The sequence below is a fragment of the Diplodia seriata genome (assembly GCF_021436955.1).
Source record: "Diplodia seriata strain FDS-637 chromosome Unknown scaffold_8, whole genome shotgun sequence".
NCBI lineage: Eukaryota > Fungi > Ascomycota > Dothideomycetes > Botryosphaeriales > Botryosphaeriaceae > Diplodia > Diplodia seriata.
The window spans coordinates 1,179,945-1,200,097 of NW_027117315.1; the positions used below are offsets into that span (position 1 = coordinate 1,179,945).

Genomic DNA, 20,153 nt, shown 5'->3' on the forward strand with positions numbered 1-20,153 from the left:
TAATTTGAATAATTGGAACCACTGTGCAAGCTTTGCTAGAGTCATCGATTAATTTCGAAGTCCTGCGTCCCCGGATTGGAACGAGTTCATATCCATGACACCTAAATATGAAATGTTCGTTCCTCGCGGAATCTCTTCGAAATCGACGCACTGACGACCGTCTAGAGGCAGTGGAATGCTTCTATGGGAGCTCAAGAAACTAATTCCAAAGGGAAAACCTTTCGCTTAATTCCCAGCTACCCATAAAGTTTTATACCCATGAGATGTCGATCAGAGCTAAGCCCGTAGTAAAGTTATTGTATCTGATCGTCGCTATTCTGTGGATGAAGACAACGATGGCTCTGCTACAGCATCATTCACAAGCTCACTTAAGTCGTAGATGAAACTCGGAAACACCACAGGAGCCTTCCACGCTTCTAAGATGACATGTAGGACGGTAGGTCCATCCTCTGGAGAAACATCTGTAGATGTAGTCAAGATAGTCTAAAAGTAGTTGGTAGAGGAATGCTGCTACTAGCCTTTTCCTGGATCTATTTCGGCGTACTCGAGCCAACGATTGTTGCTCGCCTTCTTCCATGTGCGGATTGCACCGTCATCGCCGGTGGACACGAGAAGATCACCTGCATCATGGTTACCAAAATAGAACAGGTCGTCTTCACAAAGAATTGCTCGCATACCCATCTGAGAAAATGATACGCGCCAGACTGCTCCATGGTGCGAGTCCAGCTCTGCAACCATTTTGACGTGGTGCTTGACACGGCCGGGATCTTGATCATTCTCATGGCCGTCCCCAACTCGGGACGCACCAGCAAGGCCGGCTCCAATACCCGATGGCGCGTTACGGCGACTGCGAGGAGATGGCTGGGGCTCAGGTGCGACCGGGGCAGCAAGGGTGGACTGCTGCGGGCTTTCGGGAGTAGAAAGTTCATATATGCGGATCGAGCCGTCCTTGCTTGCAGTCGCTATAATGTCCGTTCCGCGCATAGAGCCATTGGCCCATGCCACGTCGCGAAGAATGCTTCGCGAGCCGATAAGCTCGGCTGCAACGTAGAAGCGGCGATTCTTGTCACTGCGATAGACCCTGACCCCATCCATGGCGGCGACAGCGAGTGACAGAGCGCGTCTGTCTAGGCCGGCATTGACCGCACTCCAGCAGGGTAGCTGCTCCTTGTGGAAGCACACCCGGAAACTTGCTTCCTCGGAGCGGGGGGGAGGCGGCTGCAAGACCTGCGTTTGTGCAAGAATCTGCCACTCAGAAAGATTTCCATGGTCGACAGGCTCGTTGACGGTGAGCATGCCGTCGCGGGTGATGAGGGCGACCCAAGTTTCCTGCATGATCTGCTTGAAGTCGAGTGACATGAATGGCGTGCGCGTCTCGGAGACTTGGTTGTAGATGAGCTTGAAGCGACGACCGGAATTGGCGATTTCCGTCACATCCTCCTGCCAGATCTTGAAACGGCCGTCTTCGCCAATGCTGCCAATGACTTCACCCATGAATGGGCCATTCCATTTGACCTACAAGTCATCAGTGTCACCCAATGTCACTGCGGATGCTGCACGGGAGACTGGGATAGTGTAATGAGCAGGTGCAAAGGATGCAACCAGAGGAAAGACGACATGGAGGGTGCAGCACTAGCGCAGGCGGCGACCTACTTCGACGATTTCGGCATCATGGGCCCTCCAGCTGTCGACCAGGGACCAGTTTTCGTCCTTGCGGTCCCAGACCTTGAGGCGGTGGTCAGACGAGGCGGTGACCATGCGGTTTCCGAAGAAGTTGAAGTCAACGGCCAGGACCAGGTCCTGGTGGCCGTGGTCGAAAGTCTGGAAGCCCTGGTTGGCGGACATGTTGCGGGTAGCTTGACGGGCCTTGGCCTCGGAGTCGCGTAGCTCCTGGTAGGCCTCGAGATGGGCGTCGGCTAGAGGTCTTGCTCCATGTTCGAAGGTCAGTAGCGAGGTGCTCTTGCGCAGGGCGTCGGCGTAATAGGCCTTCTCGGAGGGCTCACTGCTGGCGTCGACGACGATGATGGGCACAAGGCTCTGGGCGCGTCGGTGGTGGGAGGTGGGACCGTCCCTGTCGCGGTCCCTTGGCGACAGCGAGGCGTCGGAGGCGGCCTGCGAGGGCAGGCGGCTGGGGGTGAGGGATTTGAGAAACTGCGGGCGGGCGAGCTTGGTGGTGACGAGGTCGAGCTGGGCCTGGATGGAGTCGCGGCGGGGCGCGTGAGCAGCTGCGAGCGCGTTGACGTTGTCCATGGCGCGTCGCAGCGTTGGCGGGGGCCCGCTTGCGGCTAGGGCGGCACTAGGGCTGCGGCTGGGGCGTGGGCTGCGTGCGCCGGCCTGCGACGAGAAGAGGATACGCGGCCCGATATATAACATCTGGCTTCAACACTACTGCCACTGCCTGCAGCTCCCCCGTCCCGCATGACACTCGTTTTATAATCCTCACCTGCACGCCATGGCCGGCCAGCTTTCGCGCGCCGAGAGCCTTGCTCTGCTCTCGCTGCTCGCCGCCTGCATCGGCATCCTTGCGAACACGTTCCAGGGCGACGGCGAGCCGCTCGTTGCGTCGCTGGCCTTCAGCGGCATGGCCTTTGCCAGCTGCTACGCCCTCATCCGCTGGCTCGGCGATGCCTTCATGCGCGCTGGTTTCAAGGGACGCGACCTGTCGAAGCTCAAGAATGTCGAGATGTGCGCCCGCCCACGTGACGCCGACCAAACTGGAACCGCGCTGATCCGGAAACAGCCCCGAGACCATGGGTGCTGTGTGCGCCGTCGTCTATCTCTTCGCCCTGCTCGTCTTCATTCCCTTCCCTTTCTACAAGGACATAGTCGCCGCAACCTCGGGAGGCGGCAACAGGGACATCATCGTCCAGGTCCAGGAGGTCGAGACGGGCCGCTTCCTCCACCGCTTCCCTCACAGCAAGGTCAACCCCGAAACACCACGCCCGTTGGCTTCTCTTTTGTTGATGTTTTCTAGCTTGCGTCGTACCTGTCCGCCATTCTCTCCCTTCAGACTGTGGTTCTCCTTGGCATCGGCGATGATCTATTCGATATCCGCTGGCGGCACAAAATCCTTATTCCCGCCTTTGCTGCCATCCCTATGCTCACCGTTTACTTCGTCGACTTTGGCGTCACCAAAATCGTGGTACCGACCCCGTTGCGATCCTACCTTGGCGTTCTCCTTGACATAGGTACGGCCTGGTCCCTTTGTGCTGCCCTACTACCCCGCTCCCCAACGCCCTCGGTCCGCTAGACGTCTTGCCTAATGCATCGCAGGATGGCTGTACTACGCCTACATGGCAGCGATCTCCATTTTCTGCCCCAATAGCATCAACATCCTCGCCGGCATCAACGGAATTGAAGTCTCGCAATCAATCATCATCGCCCTCCTCCTGGCCTTCAATGACCTGCTTTACCTCATTCCTTCACCGCCCCCGGGCTATCCCGTTCCGCACCCGGCCACGGACTCGCATCTCTTCTCCCTCTACCTCCTGCTTCCCTTCCTCGGCGTCTCCTTCGCGCTGCTTGCGCACAACTGGTACCCGGCCCGCGTCTTCGTCGGCGACACGTACTGCTACTTTGCAGGCATGGTTTTCGCCGTCGTCGGCATCCTCGGTCACTTCTCCAAGACGCTGCTGCTGCTGCTTGTCCCGCAGATCGCCAACTTTGTCTACTCGGCCCCGCAGCTCTTCCACGTTGTCCCTTGTCCGCGCCACCGCCTACCGCGCTTCAACCGCCACACGGGCCTGCTCGAGCCCAGCGTCGTCGTCTTCGCCGAACAGGCCAAACCTCTGCGCCCCGCCGTCGCCGAGGCCCTCAAGACCCTGCACAAGCTGCATCTCGTGCGGGTCAAGGTGGACGACCAGGGCAATGTGCTCGAGAGCACGAACTTGACCATCCTCAACCTATGGCTCGTGTGGTTCGGCCCCATGCGTGAGGACAGGCTGGCGATGGGCTTGTGTGCGTTGCAGGTGGCGTGTGGGCTCGTAGGCTTGTTCATTAGGCATCGGCTTGCGCTGCTGATCTTCACGCAGGATAACTGGTTTGTTTGAGACATTTCTCTGTAATATAAGAGTTAGATGGAGGAGTTCTTGTATTATATATTGGCCACTGCAAAGTAGAGCTATTTCAGTCGTACACTAGAGGTCTAGATATACAAGAGCAAATGTAAGCTCTTGGTTTCAGAATCTCTCATCATGGGGTTCAGCAACGGCAGAAGGGTAGAAAACAGCCTTGAGTTGGCCCTTTCGTTAAACGTGCATGCTATTCATCAATGCATTCTCGCAATGTAGCCGAGCACTTCAATCGCACAGCAAGAATGTAACGTCATCCCTTGTCACATTTTCAACAGCATCCATGGCCGTGAGACCTCGCGAATCATGTCTTGGTCCGTCTTTCAGCGCCCAGGCGTAAAGGCAGGCGTAGCTGCTCTCCGTCTCGACGGCGTGTCCGGCAGCAGTCTCTGGCCCTGGCCTTTGATTCTGCCAACTTCCTTCTCGACGCACTGGCGCTTCCGGCCAACCGCATCGTTGCGCTTTCGGATCTCGTCCTCAAACTTGCGCGCAACGTCACGCCGCCTCCGACGGGCCTCCTTGAACCGCCCGAGTAGGTCGCCAAACTGCTCGAGGAACCAATCGCCGGCATCTTCCCACTCATTGATTGTAAGGGAAGCGAAGAAGTCGGCTTGGTCTTCTGGCCGGAGTTCGCGGAAGGCGCTTCGCAGCCGCTCTTCGAGGGGCGAGTTGGTGAGGTGGGAAAAGGAATTCTTGGTGGAATCGGCACGAGGATCGTGGTCGAAGGACTCCTTGTCAAGATCCGAATAACTCATCTTGAAGAGACGCTCGTCCTCGTAATCCTGGATGGGCTCGGAGCTGGCATCAGATGGGGAGAGTGGAGCTTTTTGGGCGGTGGAGGGGCGACTTGTGAGGAAGTTGTGCTCGTTGATAGTCTCGGCATTTGAGATTGTAGAGGGCCTACGAGCGGGTCTGGTTGATTGTGTGTCCTTCAATTGAGGCTGGGCTGAAGGAGGCGGTAGCGTGTGATGGTGTTCCTGCTGGGTCTGTTGAACTGGCTTGGCACCACGAGGTCTGGGGATTTCAGAGTGAATAGCTCCGCTGCGGACTGGGAGGCTAGTGTCTGATATGTTCTTCTTTGGCGCTGCGTGGCGAAGCTGATGAAACATATCTTGTGCAACATAAGGGTGAGAAGGCCGAAGATGCTCTTGAGGCGTCGGGTATGGTATATGGTGGTTTTGTCTAGGACTCTGGGACTCGTATTGCTCGTGGCCAGCATATCCACCTTGCTCGCCCTCTTCTTCCTCATCATCGCCGTCAGGAAATGACGTGCTAGGATATGACTGAGACCGTGGGAGTATACCGTCCTCCCCTAGGCCGTGTTGTAATGTATAGAGTAGATCATGCTCTTGGTCATCAATTGGACCTTCTCGGCCATCGTCTGTTTCCCCGTCTGCGTAGTGTGACTCGTTGCCGTTGATGCTCCGTTGATCGTCCTCGGCATGATTGTTATGTGTGGCATAAAGATCTTGCTGTCTCAAGTTGCTCTGAGCACCTTCATCCGAAAAGCTCGTCACGGTTGTGTCATCGGCATTTTCTGCATCTGTGTCGAAAGCATTGTAGTTGAGCAGACGCTCCTTCCGGATAGGCCAAGCCACAGTCTGCTGGTGTTGCCGGCTCATGTCTCGTTGTGGGGATTGTCCGTCAGGTCCTTGGAAGTTAGTGTCAGGGACATCCACTCTGGCTTCGGCTGCCAGACGACGGCGCTCCGCCTCAGAGGGCTTTTCGGGTGTGTGCGAGCGTTCAGGCGCCGGGCTTGCCGTGCGACCTTCTTTCGTGATGATGAACCGTTGCATGTTCCCTGGTCCTCGGCAGGCAAGGTCAATCTGTACGGATGTTGAGTGAGATTGGCCTCAGGTCTCACGTGGCTACGAAAGACGCGTCTGGGAGTCGCGTTGCGAGGAAAGGGCGACGCGGTGAAAATCCATTACCACAACAAGCTTAGACCGAGGGCTTTGCTTATCGCCCCCGATCAACGTCATCTGCCCTTTATCGACGCCATCCATGCAGTCGAAAGGCCCCCCTCGTCCGTACATCCCCGACGTCACTGGATTGTACACAGGCATGGCTCGTCTGTCCGAAGCCAAAGGGCTTCTCTCATTGCCGAATGAGGTATGCTGCATCACTTTCTGCCCTGGATAACCGAAACTAATTGGCAAGCTTCATGGCAGCTCCTCATCCACATCCTCAATTCACTGCCAACGCCTGATTTGCTGCCGCTGACTACTGTGGCTCATCGATTCTATGCCGTCATCCTCCGAATCGTTCACAATCGTCTGATAGCTGCCGCCAACCTTCATGAGCGAGATCACACGCTCCTACTCGAGTGCTACCACCCCAGCGCCAAGCTCACAGAACCACCTTTGTATTGCAGATACCTGGGTACAAATGGACTCGACGTCCCTGACCCTGACTTTGAGGAGGAGGACCTGGTCGGGCGACTTGGATATTTGCGCAACCGATATTCGCGGTTCCGACCATATCGGAAGGGCCCTGAGGCACGCTCTGCGCGGACACGGCCTGGTGATATCCCTGGCTCACGGACGCATCCGTCGAGCTCTGGGCCCCGATACACAGGTGGTGGCTACAAAGATGATGAGCTCGTCCGGCAGATGCTTTCTCTAGACAGCGAGGAGCGTTTCACGCAGCTGTGTGCCGTGATCAACTTGATCAAACTTGGCCCACACCATGGCTTATTCCGGAGCTTTGTGGAAGTCGAGGATAGTGTTTTAAGGGTATTCCGAGACTGGTTGCAGGAGGTGGCACTGCCAGCAGCCGGTCAAATACCCAACCTACAAGCCTCGTCGGGCGAGAGCACGTCCGGAACGGGCAAAGAGACACAACCCGATGAAGACATAGCTGAAGGCAAGCGGCTTCTTTGGGTGGGCCCCTCAAAGAACGTAGGATTGAAATTTCGCGTGAGAGAGCGCAGGCTCAGACGAGACACGCCTATACTCATTCGCGCGGATGAGGAGATGGCCGTCAGTTACGATATCGAGTACGAAGGTAAGGGATGCTTGCAGACTCCGAAGTCGCACGACACTTTCCACTTGTAACGGTGATTCTTCGGGGCGATTGCTAATGCGAAATTTCACAGAGCTCCTTGTCCGAACATCGCATCTGCTGCTTACGTTTGAAAATTCGCTGTTGGACCAGGAAAACCGGCCTGGGCAGAGGGCTGTTGTATTTGGCTCTTTCGGCTGACTGGCGAGACATCGGGCCAGATCCGAATCTCACAAGGGGCAGCGCGGCAGGGTGGATCCACATTGCCCTGATGCTTTGTGTTGCGTCGGAGATTTTGGCCAGCATGCGCCGACTGAATGATCTCATACTGCCCCTCCTTCCGAATTTGGTGGTCAGTGGGGTGGTGCTCTTCTTCTAAGCCTGCCCAGCTCTGTATTTCAATCATGAGGATAAGGAGTTCTAGCACTCTTAGAAGCATGAGGAACGTCTGAGCTCGAGAAGCGGCGCAGCCCATTGCCTGCAGCCAAAAAAAAAACCGCAGCACCGTCGTGAGTCCCAAGTGAGGGACACGGTCGCCGATTCCGCTCGTCGTAAGCGCGGGGCACAGTCATATCACGCTTGGAGCAGCGCAAGGATCCTTAGGTCGGATGGACACGGCTCTCCGACCGCGCAAGGAGTGCGTGCCTAGGCATCAGTTCACTAGCAGCGTTTCGGTGGTGCAGGTCATCGCAGTTTGTAGCATCAAGGTAGAAATGCAGGCGTTGCAATTGGCTGGGATCCTTCGGAGGCCGGGGGTCGGAGTCGCCCAGCGCAGAGCTAAAGCGCGTGGGCATAACCCCTCACGCCTCGGCGCATGTGTAGCGCTTGGCCGGCGATGGAGAGCGGTCCGGGGCCGGTGAGGGCGTGAGGCGGCATAGGTCAAGAGTCAAGAGTGGTGGGCGACCAGGGCGCAGTGGCAGTGGAGCCCCGCGCAGGGCGGGTCGTCATCCTCGGCCAATGACAAGTGGCGAGATTGCCGCTTATCCCAAAATCTTCCCCACACTCCGATACCGGCCGGCCAGCTCGTCGACACGCCAATATTTCTAGCGGGCGGCAACCGCTGCTTCCTGTCTCAGCACTGTCATTCCTCCCAGCTCCTTCTCTTCCCTCTCTCCTCTTTCCTAGATACCCATTACCCACTTCAAAATGCCCGGCGCAGTTAGAGGCCCGCGGACCCTGTACGACAAGGTCTTCGAGGACCACATCGTCGAGGAGAAGGAGGATGGCACCGTTCTCCTGTACATTGGTGCGCATGACTGGCGCCTCTCTCATCGCATGCATCGCTGACATCCTGCACAGACAGACATTTGGTGCACGAGGTCACTTCGCCGGTAAGTGTCGCAGCCGAACGTTGCGCTGCCTATGACGTCGAGCTAATGATCGCCACAGCAAGCTTTCGAGGGGCTCCGCAACGCCAGCAGGAAGGTCCGGAGACCTGACTGCACCCTTGTCACCACTGACCACGTAAGTCTCCTGCCTCTACGCGATGCTATCACTCGCTGACACGCTGCCAGAACATCCCCACCTCGTCGAGGAAAAACTTCAAGGACGTGAACACCTTCATCGAGGAGGACGACTCGAGAACGCAATGTGCCACTCTCGAGGAAAACGTCAAGGCATTCGGCCTCACTTACTTTGGTATGGGCGACAAGAGGCAGGGAATCGTCCACATCATCGGCCCTGAGCAAGGTTTCACTCTTCCCGCCACCACTGTCGTTTGCGGTGATTCGCACACGTCCACCCACGGCGCTTTCGGTGCCTTGGCCTTCGGCATCGGTACCTCCGAGGTTGAGCACGTTCTCGCCACGCAAACCCTGATTTCGAAGAGGAGTAAGAACATGAAGGTGGAGGTCGACGGCGAGCTGGCCCCCGGTGTCACCAGCAAGGACATCGTTCTCCACGTCATCGGCATCATCGGCACCGCTGGTGGTACCGGATCCGTCATCGAGTTCTGCGGCTCTGCAATCAGGAAGCTGAGTATGGAGGCTCGCATGTCCATTTGCAACATGTCTATCGAGGCTGGTGCACGTGCGGGCATGATTGCGCCTGACCAGATTACTTTCGAATATCTCAAGGGCAGGCCTCTTGCCCCCAAGGTCGACAGCACCGAGTGGAAGAAGGCCATTGCCTACTGGTCGACCCTGAAGACCGACGAGGGCGCCAACTTCGACGAGGAGATCTACGTCAACGCCAAGGATATTGCTCCCACCGTTTCTTGGGGAACTTCGCCTCAGGATGTCGTTCCCATCACCGGCGTTGTTCCCAGCCCTGAAGACTTCCAGGATGAGATCAAGAAGAAGGCATGCGCCCGCGCTCTTCAGTACATGGGCCTTACCGCCGGCGTCCCAATGCAGGAGATTCCGGTCGACAAGGTCTTCATCGGTTCTTGCACGAATGCTCGTATCGAGGATTTGCGCGAGGCGGCCAAGATTGTAAAGGGCAACAAGATCGCTTCTAACATCAAGCGTGCCATGATTGTTCCTGGCTCTGGTCTAGTGAAGAAGCAAGCTGAGGCCGAGGGTCTCGACAAGGTGTTCCTGGATGCCGGTTTCGAATTCAGAGAGGCCGGGTGCTCCATGTGCCTAGGCATGAACCCTGATATCCTTTCCCCTGGTGAGCGCTGCGCCAGTACCTCGAACCGCAACTTCGAGGGCCGCCAGGGTGCCGGTGGCCGGACGCACCTGATGTCCCCGGCCATGGCTGCCTCTGCTGCCATCACTGGCAGGCTCTCCGATGTTAGGAAAGTTGCCCCTCCCTCTGCATCTGTCGACAAGGGGTCGCCGAAGCTAGAGCTCGAGGCCAACGTTAGCGATATCGAGAGCGATGCCGACCTCGACAAGATTCTTGACGACCCGGTAGACTCCCAGGGTAACTCGGCAGAGACAGGTGCTCCTTCCAGCACTGGTGGCATGCCCAAGTTCACGCAGCTCAAGGGTTACGCTGCACCAATGGACGTAGCAAACATCGATACCGATGCAATCATCCCCAAGCAGTTCCTCAAGACTATCAAGCGCTCTGGCCTGGGCTCTGCCCTCTTCAACGCCTGGAGATTCGACCCCGCCACCGGTGCTGAGAATCCCGACTTCGTGCTCAACAAGGAGCCTTACAGGAATTCCAAGATCCTCGTCTGCACGGGCCCCAACTTCGGCTGCGGATCCTCGCGTGAGCACGCTCCCTGGTCTCTCCTCGACTTCGGCATCCTCTCCATCATCGCTCCTAGCTTTGGCGACATCTTCTTCAACAACTCTTTCAAGAATGGCATGCTTCCTATCCGCATTTCCGACCAGGCTACCCTTGAGAAGATCGCGGCCGAGGCCGAGGCCGGCAAGGAGATCGAGGTCGACCTTCCCGCCCAAGTCATCAAGGATGCGGATGGCAATGTTCTCGCCGAGTTCGAGGTCGAGGAGTTTAGGAAACACTGCCTTGTGAACGGTCTCGATGATATCGGCCTTACCATGCAGAAGCAGGACCAGATCAACAAGTTCGAGGAGAAGAGGACGCGCGAGTGGCCGTGGTTGGATGGTCAGGGCTACCTCTCGAAACACCGCACCGGCCCGGTCAAGATCGAGGCCGCGCCTGTCCCCAAGACAAACAGGGGTGACGTGGTGAAGGAGCCTTTGGAGTGGTAAACTTGTCCAGGAGGAACGGCGTATCGGAACGGCGGCGGAACAACACGGGCGTTTTACGATCGATCAACGACTGCGGAATATGGCGGGCTCAAAAAAGCATTGTCTCGTCGGTTATTTAATGGGCCATCTTTCTGCCAATTGCAGCTTCAAGTTACCATCAGCGGCAATTACTCTCATCATATGGATATTACATGATATAGTACTTGGCGAAATGCGAGGAAGCGAAGAAATTACAAAGAGATATTTTGATGACGCAAGCTCGCTACGGGATTTGCAGAAGGTGAAAGGGCCAACGACGGCATACATTACGTGTGTCGGTTGGGAAGGCGGGCTACTAAGTGCCAAAACACGCTACAGTCCCCATCCGATCTCTCTGTTGCGGTATGTCATCTGCCGTCAAACCACGCGCATCCCAACAGTAATAGGTGTCGAACAGGTGCTCGCCATAGCTCGGCAAGCTCGTGACGACGCCGCACTCATCGACGATGTCGGTCTCGCAAGCGCTGCTAGTGCTGGAGACGACGCTGTCCTGCCGCTCGCAAACTGGCACGAACAGTTTCGGGAATAGATTCGCACTGTCCTCCTACTCGCGCACCGCCGTCAGCCCTGGGGCCCTTGTTCTTCGGGAATAGATCCACTTACCTCTCTCGTACCTTTCGCCCCCTGATCGTCCTCTACGCTCACCTTCGCCCGCAGCGTATACCGCACCCGGATCTTCTCGCCGTCGTGCACGCTCTGTACCAGGGCGTACGGCGCCATGGGCAGCGGCAAGGTCAAGTCGAAGCAAGTCGTTGGCGGTGTCGGCGTCGACGTCGACGTCGTATTACTGTGACCGTTGCTGCCGCTACCATAGCCGTCTTTTCCATCGAGATTGCTTCTCGGCTGCTCGATCCCATCACACGCCGCCGCCGTCGCCTTCGTTGCAGTAGTCGTCATCAGCCGGCTCTCCGCCACCGACCTGCTCACCTCGGCCACGGACCGTATGCACTTGGTCCCGCGGTGGGGCTCGCCGCGCTTGTCGGTCGTGACGAGGTGGACGTTTTGGAGCAGTTCGAGGCTGAGAGTAATGGACCGGTGGGGATTTGACGAGGGTGTTTTGGTGGTGGCATCGGGAGTAGTAGCAGAGTCGCGGAGAAGAGGCGTCAGCGCGAAGGTGGTTTCAAGGACGCCGCCGCCGTTGTCGGTGGGCTGGTAGGGTTGAGGGAGGGTGACGGTGGCGTCGAGCTGACTGTTGGGGAGAGCGATATGTACGGTCTGCTGGGTAATCTGGGAGAGCAATGTGTGAGTTCAGGGGCGCGTACAGAAATAGGGCAACAGCTTACATCCGGGGCGAACTCGAGCTCGTCGATGAAGAAAGAGGGGGATTTGATGAGACGCAGGGGCTCGCTGGTGCGGAGCGTCTTGGTAAACACACCGCTGCCGATGCTGATTTCGGCGCAGATGGAGTAGCGGATGTACGTGTCGAGCGGAAGCCAGGGTATGGACTCCGGGAGCGAGGAGGGGAGGGTGAAAGTAAAGGGCCAGGTGTAGAGGCCGGGCGCCGCCTTGTTGGCTTTGCCGGTGCCCTTGGCAAGGCCGTAAAGGAGGCGATCTTGGGAGAAGATGATGTCTTTCTGCCTCACGGTCTGGGGTTGGAGGGTGTTCGTCAACCAGCTGTGGCGCTGCGGTCAGCATTTTTTGCCGATCCGGGAAGCGTGGTTCTTACTGCACTTTACGAACCCCATGCAATGCCACCTTGACAGACTTGATGGCGGCTGGGGTTTGGGTGCAGAAGACGACTTCGCCATGGACAAGCAGCTTCTGGCCATCGCGATGCTTGCGACGGAAGACGATGTCGTGGGTGTCGAGACTGAGGAGGCAGTTAGGATCAAAATGCCAGCAGGTCCATGCCACGGCCTACCTCAATCTGAGACACTTATCAGACCCGGTGGGTGCCATGTTTGTCTTTGGGTGGCGAATGCGGTTGTCTCTGCTTCTGGGCAGCCGGCGAAACCAACGGAGAGCGTGCAACACTTCACGAAGGGAAGCGAGGGCGACGGCAGGCTTATGTATGGCCAAGGACATGGTTGAGGTTACCTTTCACAAGTTTGCGTCACGCACAGCTCTCGTGTTGTGTCACTCGACATTGGAAAACGGGTGGGTTTTGGAATGAGGGGAAGCATCCCGGGCTGGATGTTGTGCTGACTAGCGCAGCCGGCCCGCCTTCCGCTTTTGGCACAACTTAGCACCCTGCCTCCAAATCACGTCTTGTCTCTTTGTCCGTCTGCTGCGCTGGGCCAAAGCACTCAATGGAGAAGCTCGATTTCTAATCAAGAGTCGCATCGGAGAGGAATTCCTAATACATGGTGCAGTTGTGCGGCTACGGACTGGGCGACCCCGTCCGCGCACTAGACTAGTGAGTCAGAAGGAACACCATGTTTACCATTCAAGGCTTGAAGGGTCTTGGCAAAAGCTTAAGCAGCAAATGCGATCCTGCTGTCGATTCTCGCCGTCTTCTGAGCACATACAACATATGGTCATCAACAGCTGTCGAGAACCGGGTGGGCGCAAGAGTCGTCGGGTACGAGCTGTGTGGATTTGGGCGAGCATCACTCTCCTTCCTCATCCCGTTAGCAGCATCTCAAGCTCTAGGCATCGAATGATCATCCGGCCACCGAGTATAAGGAAGAGGAAATAGGTGCATAATGGCAATGCTTGCTATTTCCGTTAGAGGCAACGAACAGCAGCACTCGACGAGAGACGGCCCGTCTTTGTCGCTGACATAGCGTGACGTCTGCAAAAGGTGGTTCGTTCTATCGCTGCTGCCAAGACGGCCCAAAGAGGAAGTACTCCCAACCCCGGCACTCACCCTCCTATGAATTTGACCATTAACCGTCCATCATCAAGCTCATCAGCCGGCCCAACCACCGCCCCTCACACACCCGCCCACCATCGCAATCGCCCTGAACATCCACCAAACCGGCCACAGCACCACCACCAACCCCTTCCACACCACGCTCAGCATGTGCCACCCCGCGACGACCGCCCATATCAACGCCAACGCTTGCACCAGTCTCACCGCGGTCTGTCTCGACACCCGTACTGCAATCAGAGGCGCATCCTTCTCCTTCGGAGAGGCCAGTTCCACCCTCTCTTCCGATTCCACCAGTCCTGTCGCCGTTTTAGCCGCCGTCTGAGTAATTTTGGCCGTTGTGTGCTTGCTTACGCCACAATGGTATGCATGCTGCTCGCGCAGTGCGGCCAGCGCGGCGGCGCGCTGAGCGGCGAAGGAGGCGTCATTGACGGCGGCCGGGGCTGTGCTTGTCTTTCTCGCAGCGGCAGTGCTGGTGGCTGCTTTGATGGTGACCATGGGAGCTGCTGGAGGCGCGCGGACACGTACTGGCGATGGCTTGAGAACAGGTGCAGGTGTGGCTTGTGGAATACTCTTCTCCGCAGTCGGAGCTTTCGCGGCGCTAGCTTTTGAAGTCGGAAATGGCTTGGTGAGCTTCTTGCGTGGTGATTTGGTGGCAGTGGGGATCGGCTGCTTCGCTGGTGATGGTGTTGTTGCTGTCAGCGTGGACCTCTTCATCTTCTCCGTCGCAGATTCTGCTGCTTGTGGCCGAGGAGGGCTCCGGGTTGGAGTCGGGATGCGCTGCGCTTTGTCCGCGGTACCGCTTGGAGCTGGGGTTTGGGTGCCAGCTGTAGCTGTAGCTGTTGGGCCCTGGTTGCTACCCATTTGGCGTGGTTTCCCTGTTGTGAATACCAGTCGCTGCACCCCGGTACCGTTCAGTCGCGTCTGCGCCCGTACTGAGGGAGTCTCGAACGATGGCTGGACCGGGTGTCGCTTGAACGCGCCTGCGACACTGGCACGAGTTTGCGTAGCGCGATTGTGGATGGCTGGTGCGGGTTCTGACGGCGGAGGATTTTGCATTGGGGTCACAGGAATGGGCGCGGCCAAAGGTACAGCCGGTACACTAAGTGAGGAATGAGGAGGCGTATCCAAAAGAGGCCTGGATGAAGCGTTCCACTCTCCCTGGTGATACGGTCGACCGGCCTCGTACCTATGCGGTGGCGGCGGCGGCGGAGGCGGGTAGTCCGCTTCAATCGGCGACCTAGCTGAGGATGACGGCCTAACAATGTCATCCGGTCCATGAGGTGGCGGCGGGGGCATGGCCATGTATCCACCCGCAAGTGGTTTCCGCGGTATCGAGCACACCCTTCGCGGCATTGCCGTGTTGGCCGACCTTTCCCATGGCTGTCGCGGGCCGAGCACCCTTTCTCTCGACTGCGCACAAAAAGCCTCTCGCGGATCATATGAGGTATACGATCGCGCTCGTGCTGGTGCCGGGACTTGGCTTCGGCTCCTTGGTGGCGTGCGCATAATTCGGGGACCGGCAGGGACGAAGCCCTGAGAGGGAGGCGTGTTGCCTGGCGTGAGAGGCCCGGCTGGCAACTCGAACACCCTGCGGCTTTCTTCGGTAACCCATGTAGAGATGGTGTCTGTTCCGCCGTTCGTCACCGTCTTGATTGGAGGAGTGATTGTCAGAGCGCCAGGCATTCGCAGATGGTCGGGGTCAAAAGCCGCATAATGATCGAAAGGCGGCTGAGACTGGAGTGGCTGGGTTGCGCTGTCGAGAGCATCAGGCGGCTCTTCGTCCTCAACGGTGACTTTCGGAGGCCTAAGGGGAGGCTGGTCGTGTTCAGGTGGGGTGGGCGGAAGCTCCTTCCCAAACAGACGCCAGCGAAGGAGGCGCTCTTTCTGCTGCGACTGCTGCCTATCGAGTGTGGTTCTCAAGGCTTCGGCCGGGTCGTGGATGCAGGGCGGAGGTTCGGTACGCTCGGAGACCAGGCTCAGCACGCTCGGGCTCATTTCACCCGTGTGTGGATTGGGATTCTGGACGGTAAGGTAGTCGTCCGTGTCGCGAATGCACAGCCCGGGCTTTCCGTGAGTAGGGTGCTCGAATAGCACTCTTTCGCATCCAGAGGACGAGGACGAGGACCAAGAGTCGTAGCCACTGTCGTCGTGCCAGCCAGCGTTGGTTCCAGGGCTCGACCGGTGTAAGAATTTCTGGCGCGCCCAACGGCGAAAAGATCGGCTGCGTCGGGGTGGAGGAAACTCGACGCGCTCTTCTCGCGACGTGGGAAGGTCGTGCTCGCTGCTGCTTCTGCTGCTGTGTGGCTGGCTGCTTGGCTCAGGCGGGAATGCGCCAGGCATTGAGGAATGTGCTCCCCACGTCATTACCTACTTCGTGGCCGGGAGAGCCACGGGAACGACCAAACGAACGCGGGTGAGATGGAACGGCGGTCTCTGCTGTGTAACGATTGAACATGATAGAGATGGAGATGCGTTGCTATTGCTGGCTTTTATGAGAGATCGGCTTTAAGCCGACACTTCAGCGGTTTAAGCGGTAGTAGTGACGTTTTTTGAATCATGACGACCTGGACTGAATCGCGCTTTCCATCATGAGCCCATGGGTGAGTGGTAGCCGTGGTTGTATCTTCGCACTTCTGACTACCCCCAGCCTGTCAAAGGAAGCGACAACCGTTGTTTGGAAACATGAATCCGGATGCAGGGGGCGAGTCCACCAGGACTGTTGGTAGCAGTTCGACGGTTCAAGCTAAACCATCCTTGTCAGTGACCACGACAAAGACAGGCGGCTGTTGAACATCTCATCAGACGCTTTGTCTTCAGCATCCTCACGAAGCCCTGCCCGAGAACGTCCGCACGCTTTTGAGCTGCCGATGCAGCGGCCTGTGTGCTGCTGCACCTTCATATGTTGAATCACATTGTCGCATGCATTCGATCCATCTTATCCAACCAATCCCCATGAACCCGCTTTTGATCTTTTGTCTCTGCCTCGTTTGCCAGGAGCGAGGCATTTGGCGCATGAAAACCGTTTCCCAACCAACGCCGGACGCCGCCGCCTTACACCATGTCCCGTCTACCTTCCTACCGGAGGGCCGTCTTTCGTCCAGCCCTTGCCCCGCATGCTAAGCTCGATGGCATTCCAAATCTTCTCCACCTCCTCGCGATCTCTCCAGCGACCCACTGCGCCCTGATGCGGCGTCCACTTGTCAACCTGCGCAGTCATGACGCTGCGTCCCCATCCCTTCACCGTCTCAGGTACCGTCTCTCCCCTCCAGCCGACATAAACGCCCAGAGCGTGGCTGAACAGTTCTGCGGGCTGCGTCCACTTGTATGACTTGAACTGCCAGGTCTGTCCGGTTGTGAAGACGGCTACCACGCGCTGCCAATAGTCTGGCTTGAACTGATCGGGGGTATCGACGAGGATGAATCGCATCGGGCGATTGGGATCAATGCTGGGAAGTGTGCGAGTAAGGTGAAGCAGGTTAGGACCGGCACCGGCGGAATCCGCTGGGCTGTAGATACCGCCGTCAAGAAAAGACTTGACGTTGGACATGCGCAGGAGCGACGAGGCGGACGGTGACAAGAGAATGATAGGCTCAGGGCGACGGCCGGGCTTCTTGAGGTTCGAGACGAGCGCAGGGTTGCTGACACTGTTGAGAGGATTGGGTACGGCGGGTGCGCCCGAGTGCTTGCCGTGACCAAGAAGAGCAGCGGCGTGCTTGTGCACGTGAGAGAAATCCTGGCAGGATGTCAGCAACCATTGAATGCAGCATGAAGTGCTGCTAGACCCACAGTGGGCTTGATGCCGCGCAACACGCTATTCCTGTCTCCCATGCGCCTCTCGCCATTGTAGATTTCTAGAAGCCGCGGGTCGGGCTGGGATTTGCCTGGCTTCGGGGCACCGCTGGGCACAGTCGATATACCGCCTGTCGTCCCGGCGGCGATGTTCGCAGAGCTTGCGGCGGCCGAAGTGTCGGACGGCAGCGGCTTTATGTTCTCGCTCTCGTCGGAGCCACCCTCGAGCCATGTAATGAGGTCGAGCTTCTCAGCGAAGACCAGGTTCTTAACGGAGCCCCCAGCGCTGCCCGGCAGCTTCAACTCATCGTTCAAACGCCCCACGGAGGTGATGTACTCGGGAACGGCAGCATCTTTCTTCAGCCAGGTGAAGTACACGCTGCGCAGGTCGACGGGCTGGCCCTCGGAGACAAAGCGCGTCGGGGTGTTCAGCGGGATGGCGCGGTGCTGACCGTCTTCGTGGTTGAACTGGAGGAAAGTTGCCTTTGCGAGATCCTGCTCGACATCCTGGGTATGCGATGCGTCGGCGTTCTTTGTGGGGATTGGGGGTGTGTTGGCAGCGATGGCGCCCCGGAGGTTGAGCAGAGGGTCGCTCTCGGCCATTGTTGCGGTATGCGGTGGGGACGGCGCGAGGAGAGGTGGAGCCGCGGGCGGGAGGTGGTGGAGGAAATGCGGCCGTCGTAGAGCTCGACGTGAAGGTCGACGCGCGCGAGATGGCCCGAGCTTGCACCGTTGCCTGACTGCCTGATCCAGCCCCCCGGCGTCACCCAGAACGACAAGAAACATCAATTCTTACACTACTTAGATTACTCCAGCTCAGCCAAAGGGGGACAATGAACCAAGTTCACCCCAGCCGCTGGCTTGTCTACCCCGTTGCACGTTCACACAAAGAATGCACGCCGTATCGCATCACTTCTCTTTCGCAACTTGCCTTTGGGCTCAGCGCCTCGCTTTCCTCATTCTTCTCTTTTCACGTCCGGTCCGCATGATAGACTTGTATACTGCAGAGGGATCAGACATGAGGTCGGGCTCGTGCTTCGGGGCGGCCGAGTCTTCATTAAGGGTGCTGGGTAGCAGCGATTGAAGCGCATCGCTGTACGTTCGGATTGTCGCGACCCTCGGCTTGATACGGTTGTGGAGCACATCAACCTTGAACTGGTCCCTTCTTCCCTGCCTATTCCGTCGATAGAAGTAGCGGTCGTAGAGCCTTACTAACTTCCTTGTGGCCTCTTCCATCTGGGAGTTGAGGATTCGGATGTTTGCCAATGCCACTCGATAATCTCTTAGGACGTGCAAGAGCTATGAGGCGAGCCGGCTAGATCCGGACTGCACAACAGCCAAGCACACGGCAGTGGCATAATCGCCGTCGTGAGAGATGCTCAGCTTTGCTACCTGGCCCTCGCACCGGTCCAGAGCTGGGTCTGTATCAGGATGGGTTGCCAGGTCAGCGGGAGGATCAATCTCGGCGCGGATCGGCAAGCTGAAGCCGTAGCTTTGATTTAGGTAGAGGCGTTGGACATGGGTCAGGTCGGGCGACTTGTCGAAGACGATGGCGTAGGGCTGACTGCCCTGACCAGCGACCAGCACATCTCTCAGAAAGATTCGGCGTGGATGGATGGCTTTGATGGCAGCTTCTTTGGCAGCGAATCTATACAGCACTCAACCGGACCGTTCCAGGCCATGGTGCACGAGCTGCTTACCGGCCAGCAAGGTAGCGGATTGCACTGGAAGCAAGGGCAGACTCATGCTCGGCGCCTGGCTTCTGCAGCACGCCGGTGAAGCGCAAGTCGAATAGCAAGATCTCGCGGAAGGAGAAAACACGTGCCAGGAATGAATGCAGCCGCGGCAAAGAGGAGCCGGCGGGGCCGGAGCGTTGAAGAAGAGACTTGACGCGGTGGATGCTGCAGATGTCAGTACCCACGCCGAGGGGAAAGGGAAAGGGGCGTGGAGCCATGTTCAGGGCGGGAGAGAGCGAGGATTGGAGCTCCGGCGGCCGCGCAGATTTTCCGGTTGGTGGGAGACAGCGGGACGGGAGCGCTCAATCGGGCCCCTGCTCAGGTACGAAAGTACTGTGTAGCTGGGACTGACGCATTCGCACAGCCCCAGCGCGAGGCCACGTCGCCCTGCCACTGCCACTGCCACTACCCCGCCGCGGACCGTTCCTACTGGCTGCAGGCGCAGCTTGTGCAGGGAGTTGTTAATTTGCCCCCCCCCACTTTACTAGTCTACCCCCCCCAGGCCCGTATTGCCGGTGTTCTTGAATATTGTTAATCATAACGACTTTGCGTTCGCTACCTTCGTTCATCACGAACCTCTACTGCTTAGAATTAGTATATATATATTAGAGCCGATAGGTAAGAGCCTCGCCCTACGAGAATCTACCCTACGAGAACCTACCCTACGAGGACCCGGCGTGGCCTACGGCGGTAGGTATCTACGTGGCCCGCGCGGGTCACGTGCGAGTTATATACCATTTGGCACGGGCATTCTCTAGCCTCGCCAGTAGAGACGAATCTTCGCCTTCGTGCATCTATAGCCCCATAGCAATAGCCGTGCAAAGTAATAGTAATATAGTATAATGCTAAGGCATTAGATAGAGACATATTTCGTTGCAAGCGAAGCGTGATACTTAGCAAAATAATAAAACACCGGCGATACGGGCCTGGGGGGGGTAGACTAGAAATGTGGGGGGGGTAAATTAACAACTCCCCTTGTGCAGCTGCCCCCGGACCGCGCCCGTGTTTCAAGGCGAGGCTATGACGCAACCGCCATCTGATGTGCGCTAGCACCACAACACAGCTGCTGCAA

General features: G+C 57.6%; 8 protein-coding genes across 8 annotated transcripts; 3 read left to right on the plus strand and 5 right to left on the minus strand.

Moving 5' to 3' along the window:
* Window positions 1–513: 513 nt before the first annotated feature.
* SLS55_007962 (uncharacterized protein) lies at window positions 514–2,250 on the minus strand (the record flags this gene model as incomplete). Its single annotated transcript, XM_066779377.1, has 2 exons — window positions 514–1,515; window positions 1,654–2,250. The coding sequence occupies 2 exons, from the start codon at window positions 2,248–2,250 to the stop codon at window positions 514–516; spliced, it is 1,599 nt and encodes a 532-aa protein (XP_066630181.1).
* Window positions 2,251–2,452: 202 nt separating this feature from the next.
* ALG7 (tunicamycin resistance protein) lies at window positions 2,453–4,049 on the plus strand (the record flags this gene model as incomplete). Its single annotated transcript, XM_066779378.1, has 4 exons — window positions 2,453–2,685; window positions 2,741–2,921; window positions 2,975–3,188; window positions 3,274–4,049. The coding sequence occupies 4 exons, from the start codon at window positions 2,453–2,455 to the stop codon at window positions 4,047–4,049; spliced, it is 1,404 nt and encodes a 467-aa protein (XP_066630182.1).
* A 344-nt stretch (window positions 4,050–4,393) lies between these two features.
* SLS55_007964 (uncharacterized protein) lies at window positions 4,394–5,692 on the minus strand (the record flags this gene model as incomplete). Its single annotated transcript, XM_066779379.1, has 1 exon — window positions 4,394–5,692. One exon carries the CDS (start codon window positions 5,690–5,692, stop codon window positions 4,394–4,396), a length of 1,299 nt encoding a protein of 432 aa, XP_066630183.1.
* Window positions 5,693–6,177: 485 nt separating this feature from the next.
* Window positions 6,178–7,126, plus strand: SLS55_007965 (uncharacterized protein; the record flags this gene model as incomplete). Its single annotated transcript, XM_066779380.1, has 2 exons — window positions 6,178–6,182; window positions 6,445–7,126. The coding sequence occupies 2 exons, from the start codon at window positions 6,178–6,180 to the stop codon at window positions 7,124–7,126; spliced, it is 687 nt and encodes a 228-aa protein (XP_066630184.1).
* A 1,093-nt stretch (window positions 7,127–8,219) lies between these two features.
* Window positions 8,220–10,702, plus strand: LEU1 (3-isopropylmalate dehydratase; the record flags this gene model as incomplete). The annotated part of the gene is made up of 4 exons (XM_066779381.1): window positions 8,220–8,319; window positions 8,373–8,404; window positions 8,463–8,537; window positions 8,588–10,702. 4 exons carry the CDS (start codon window positions 8,220–8,222, stop codon window positions 10,700–10,702), a joined length of 2,322 nt encoding a protein of 773 aa, XP_066630185.1.
* A 600-nt stretch (window positions 10,703–11,302) lies between these two features.
* On the minus strand, window positions 11,303–12,640 carry SLS55_007967 (uncharacterized protein; the record flags this gene model as incomplete). The annotated part of the gene is made up of 4 exons (XM_066779382.1): window positions 11,303–11,968; window positions 12,025–12,355; window positions 12,408–12,551; window positions 12,603–12,640. The coding sequence occupies 4 exons, from the start codon at window positions 12,638–12,640 to the stop codon at window positions 11,303–11,305; spliced, it is 1,179 nt and encodes a 392-aa protein (XP_066630186.1).
* Window positions 12,641–16,623: 3,983 nt separating this feature from the next.
* On the minus strand, window positions 16,624–17,948 carry CDC73 (accessory factor associated with RNA polymerase II; the record flags this gene model as incomplete). Its single annotated transcript, XM_066779383.1, has 2 exons — window positions 16,624–17,289; window positions 17,343–17,948. 2 exons carry the CDS (start codon window positions 17,946–17,948, stop codon window positions 16,624–16,626), a joined length of 1,272 nt encoding a protein of 423 aa, XP_066630187.1.
* A 336-nt stretch (window positions 17,949–18,284) lies between these two features.
* On the minus strand, window positions 18,285–19,299 carry SLS55_007969 (uncharacterized protein; the record flags this gene model as incomplete). Its single annotated transcript, XM_066779384.1, has 3 exons — window positions 18,285–18,519; window positions 18,673–18,993; window positions 19,046–19,299. The coding sequence occupies 3 exons, from the start codon at window positions 19,297–19,299 to the stop codon at window positions 18,285–18,287; spliced, it is 810 nt and encodes a 269-aa protein (XP_066630188.1).
* Window positions 19,300–20,153: the final 854 nt, after the last annotated feature.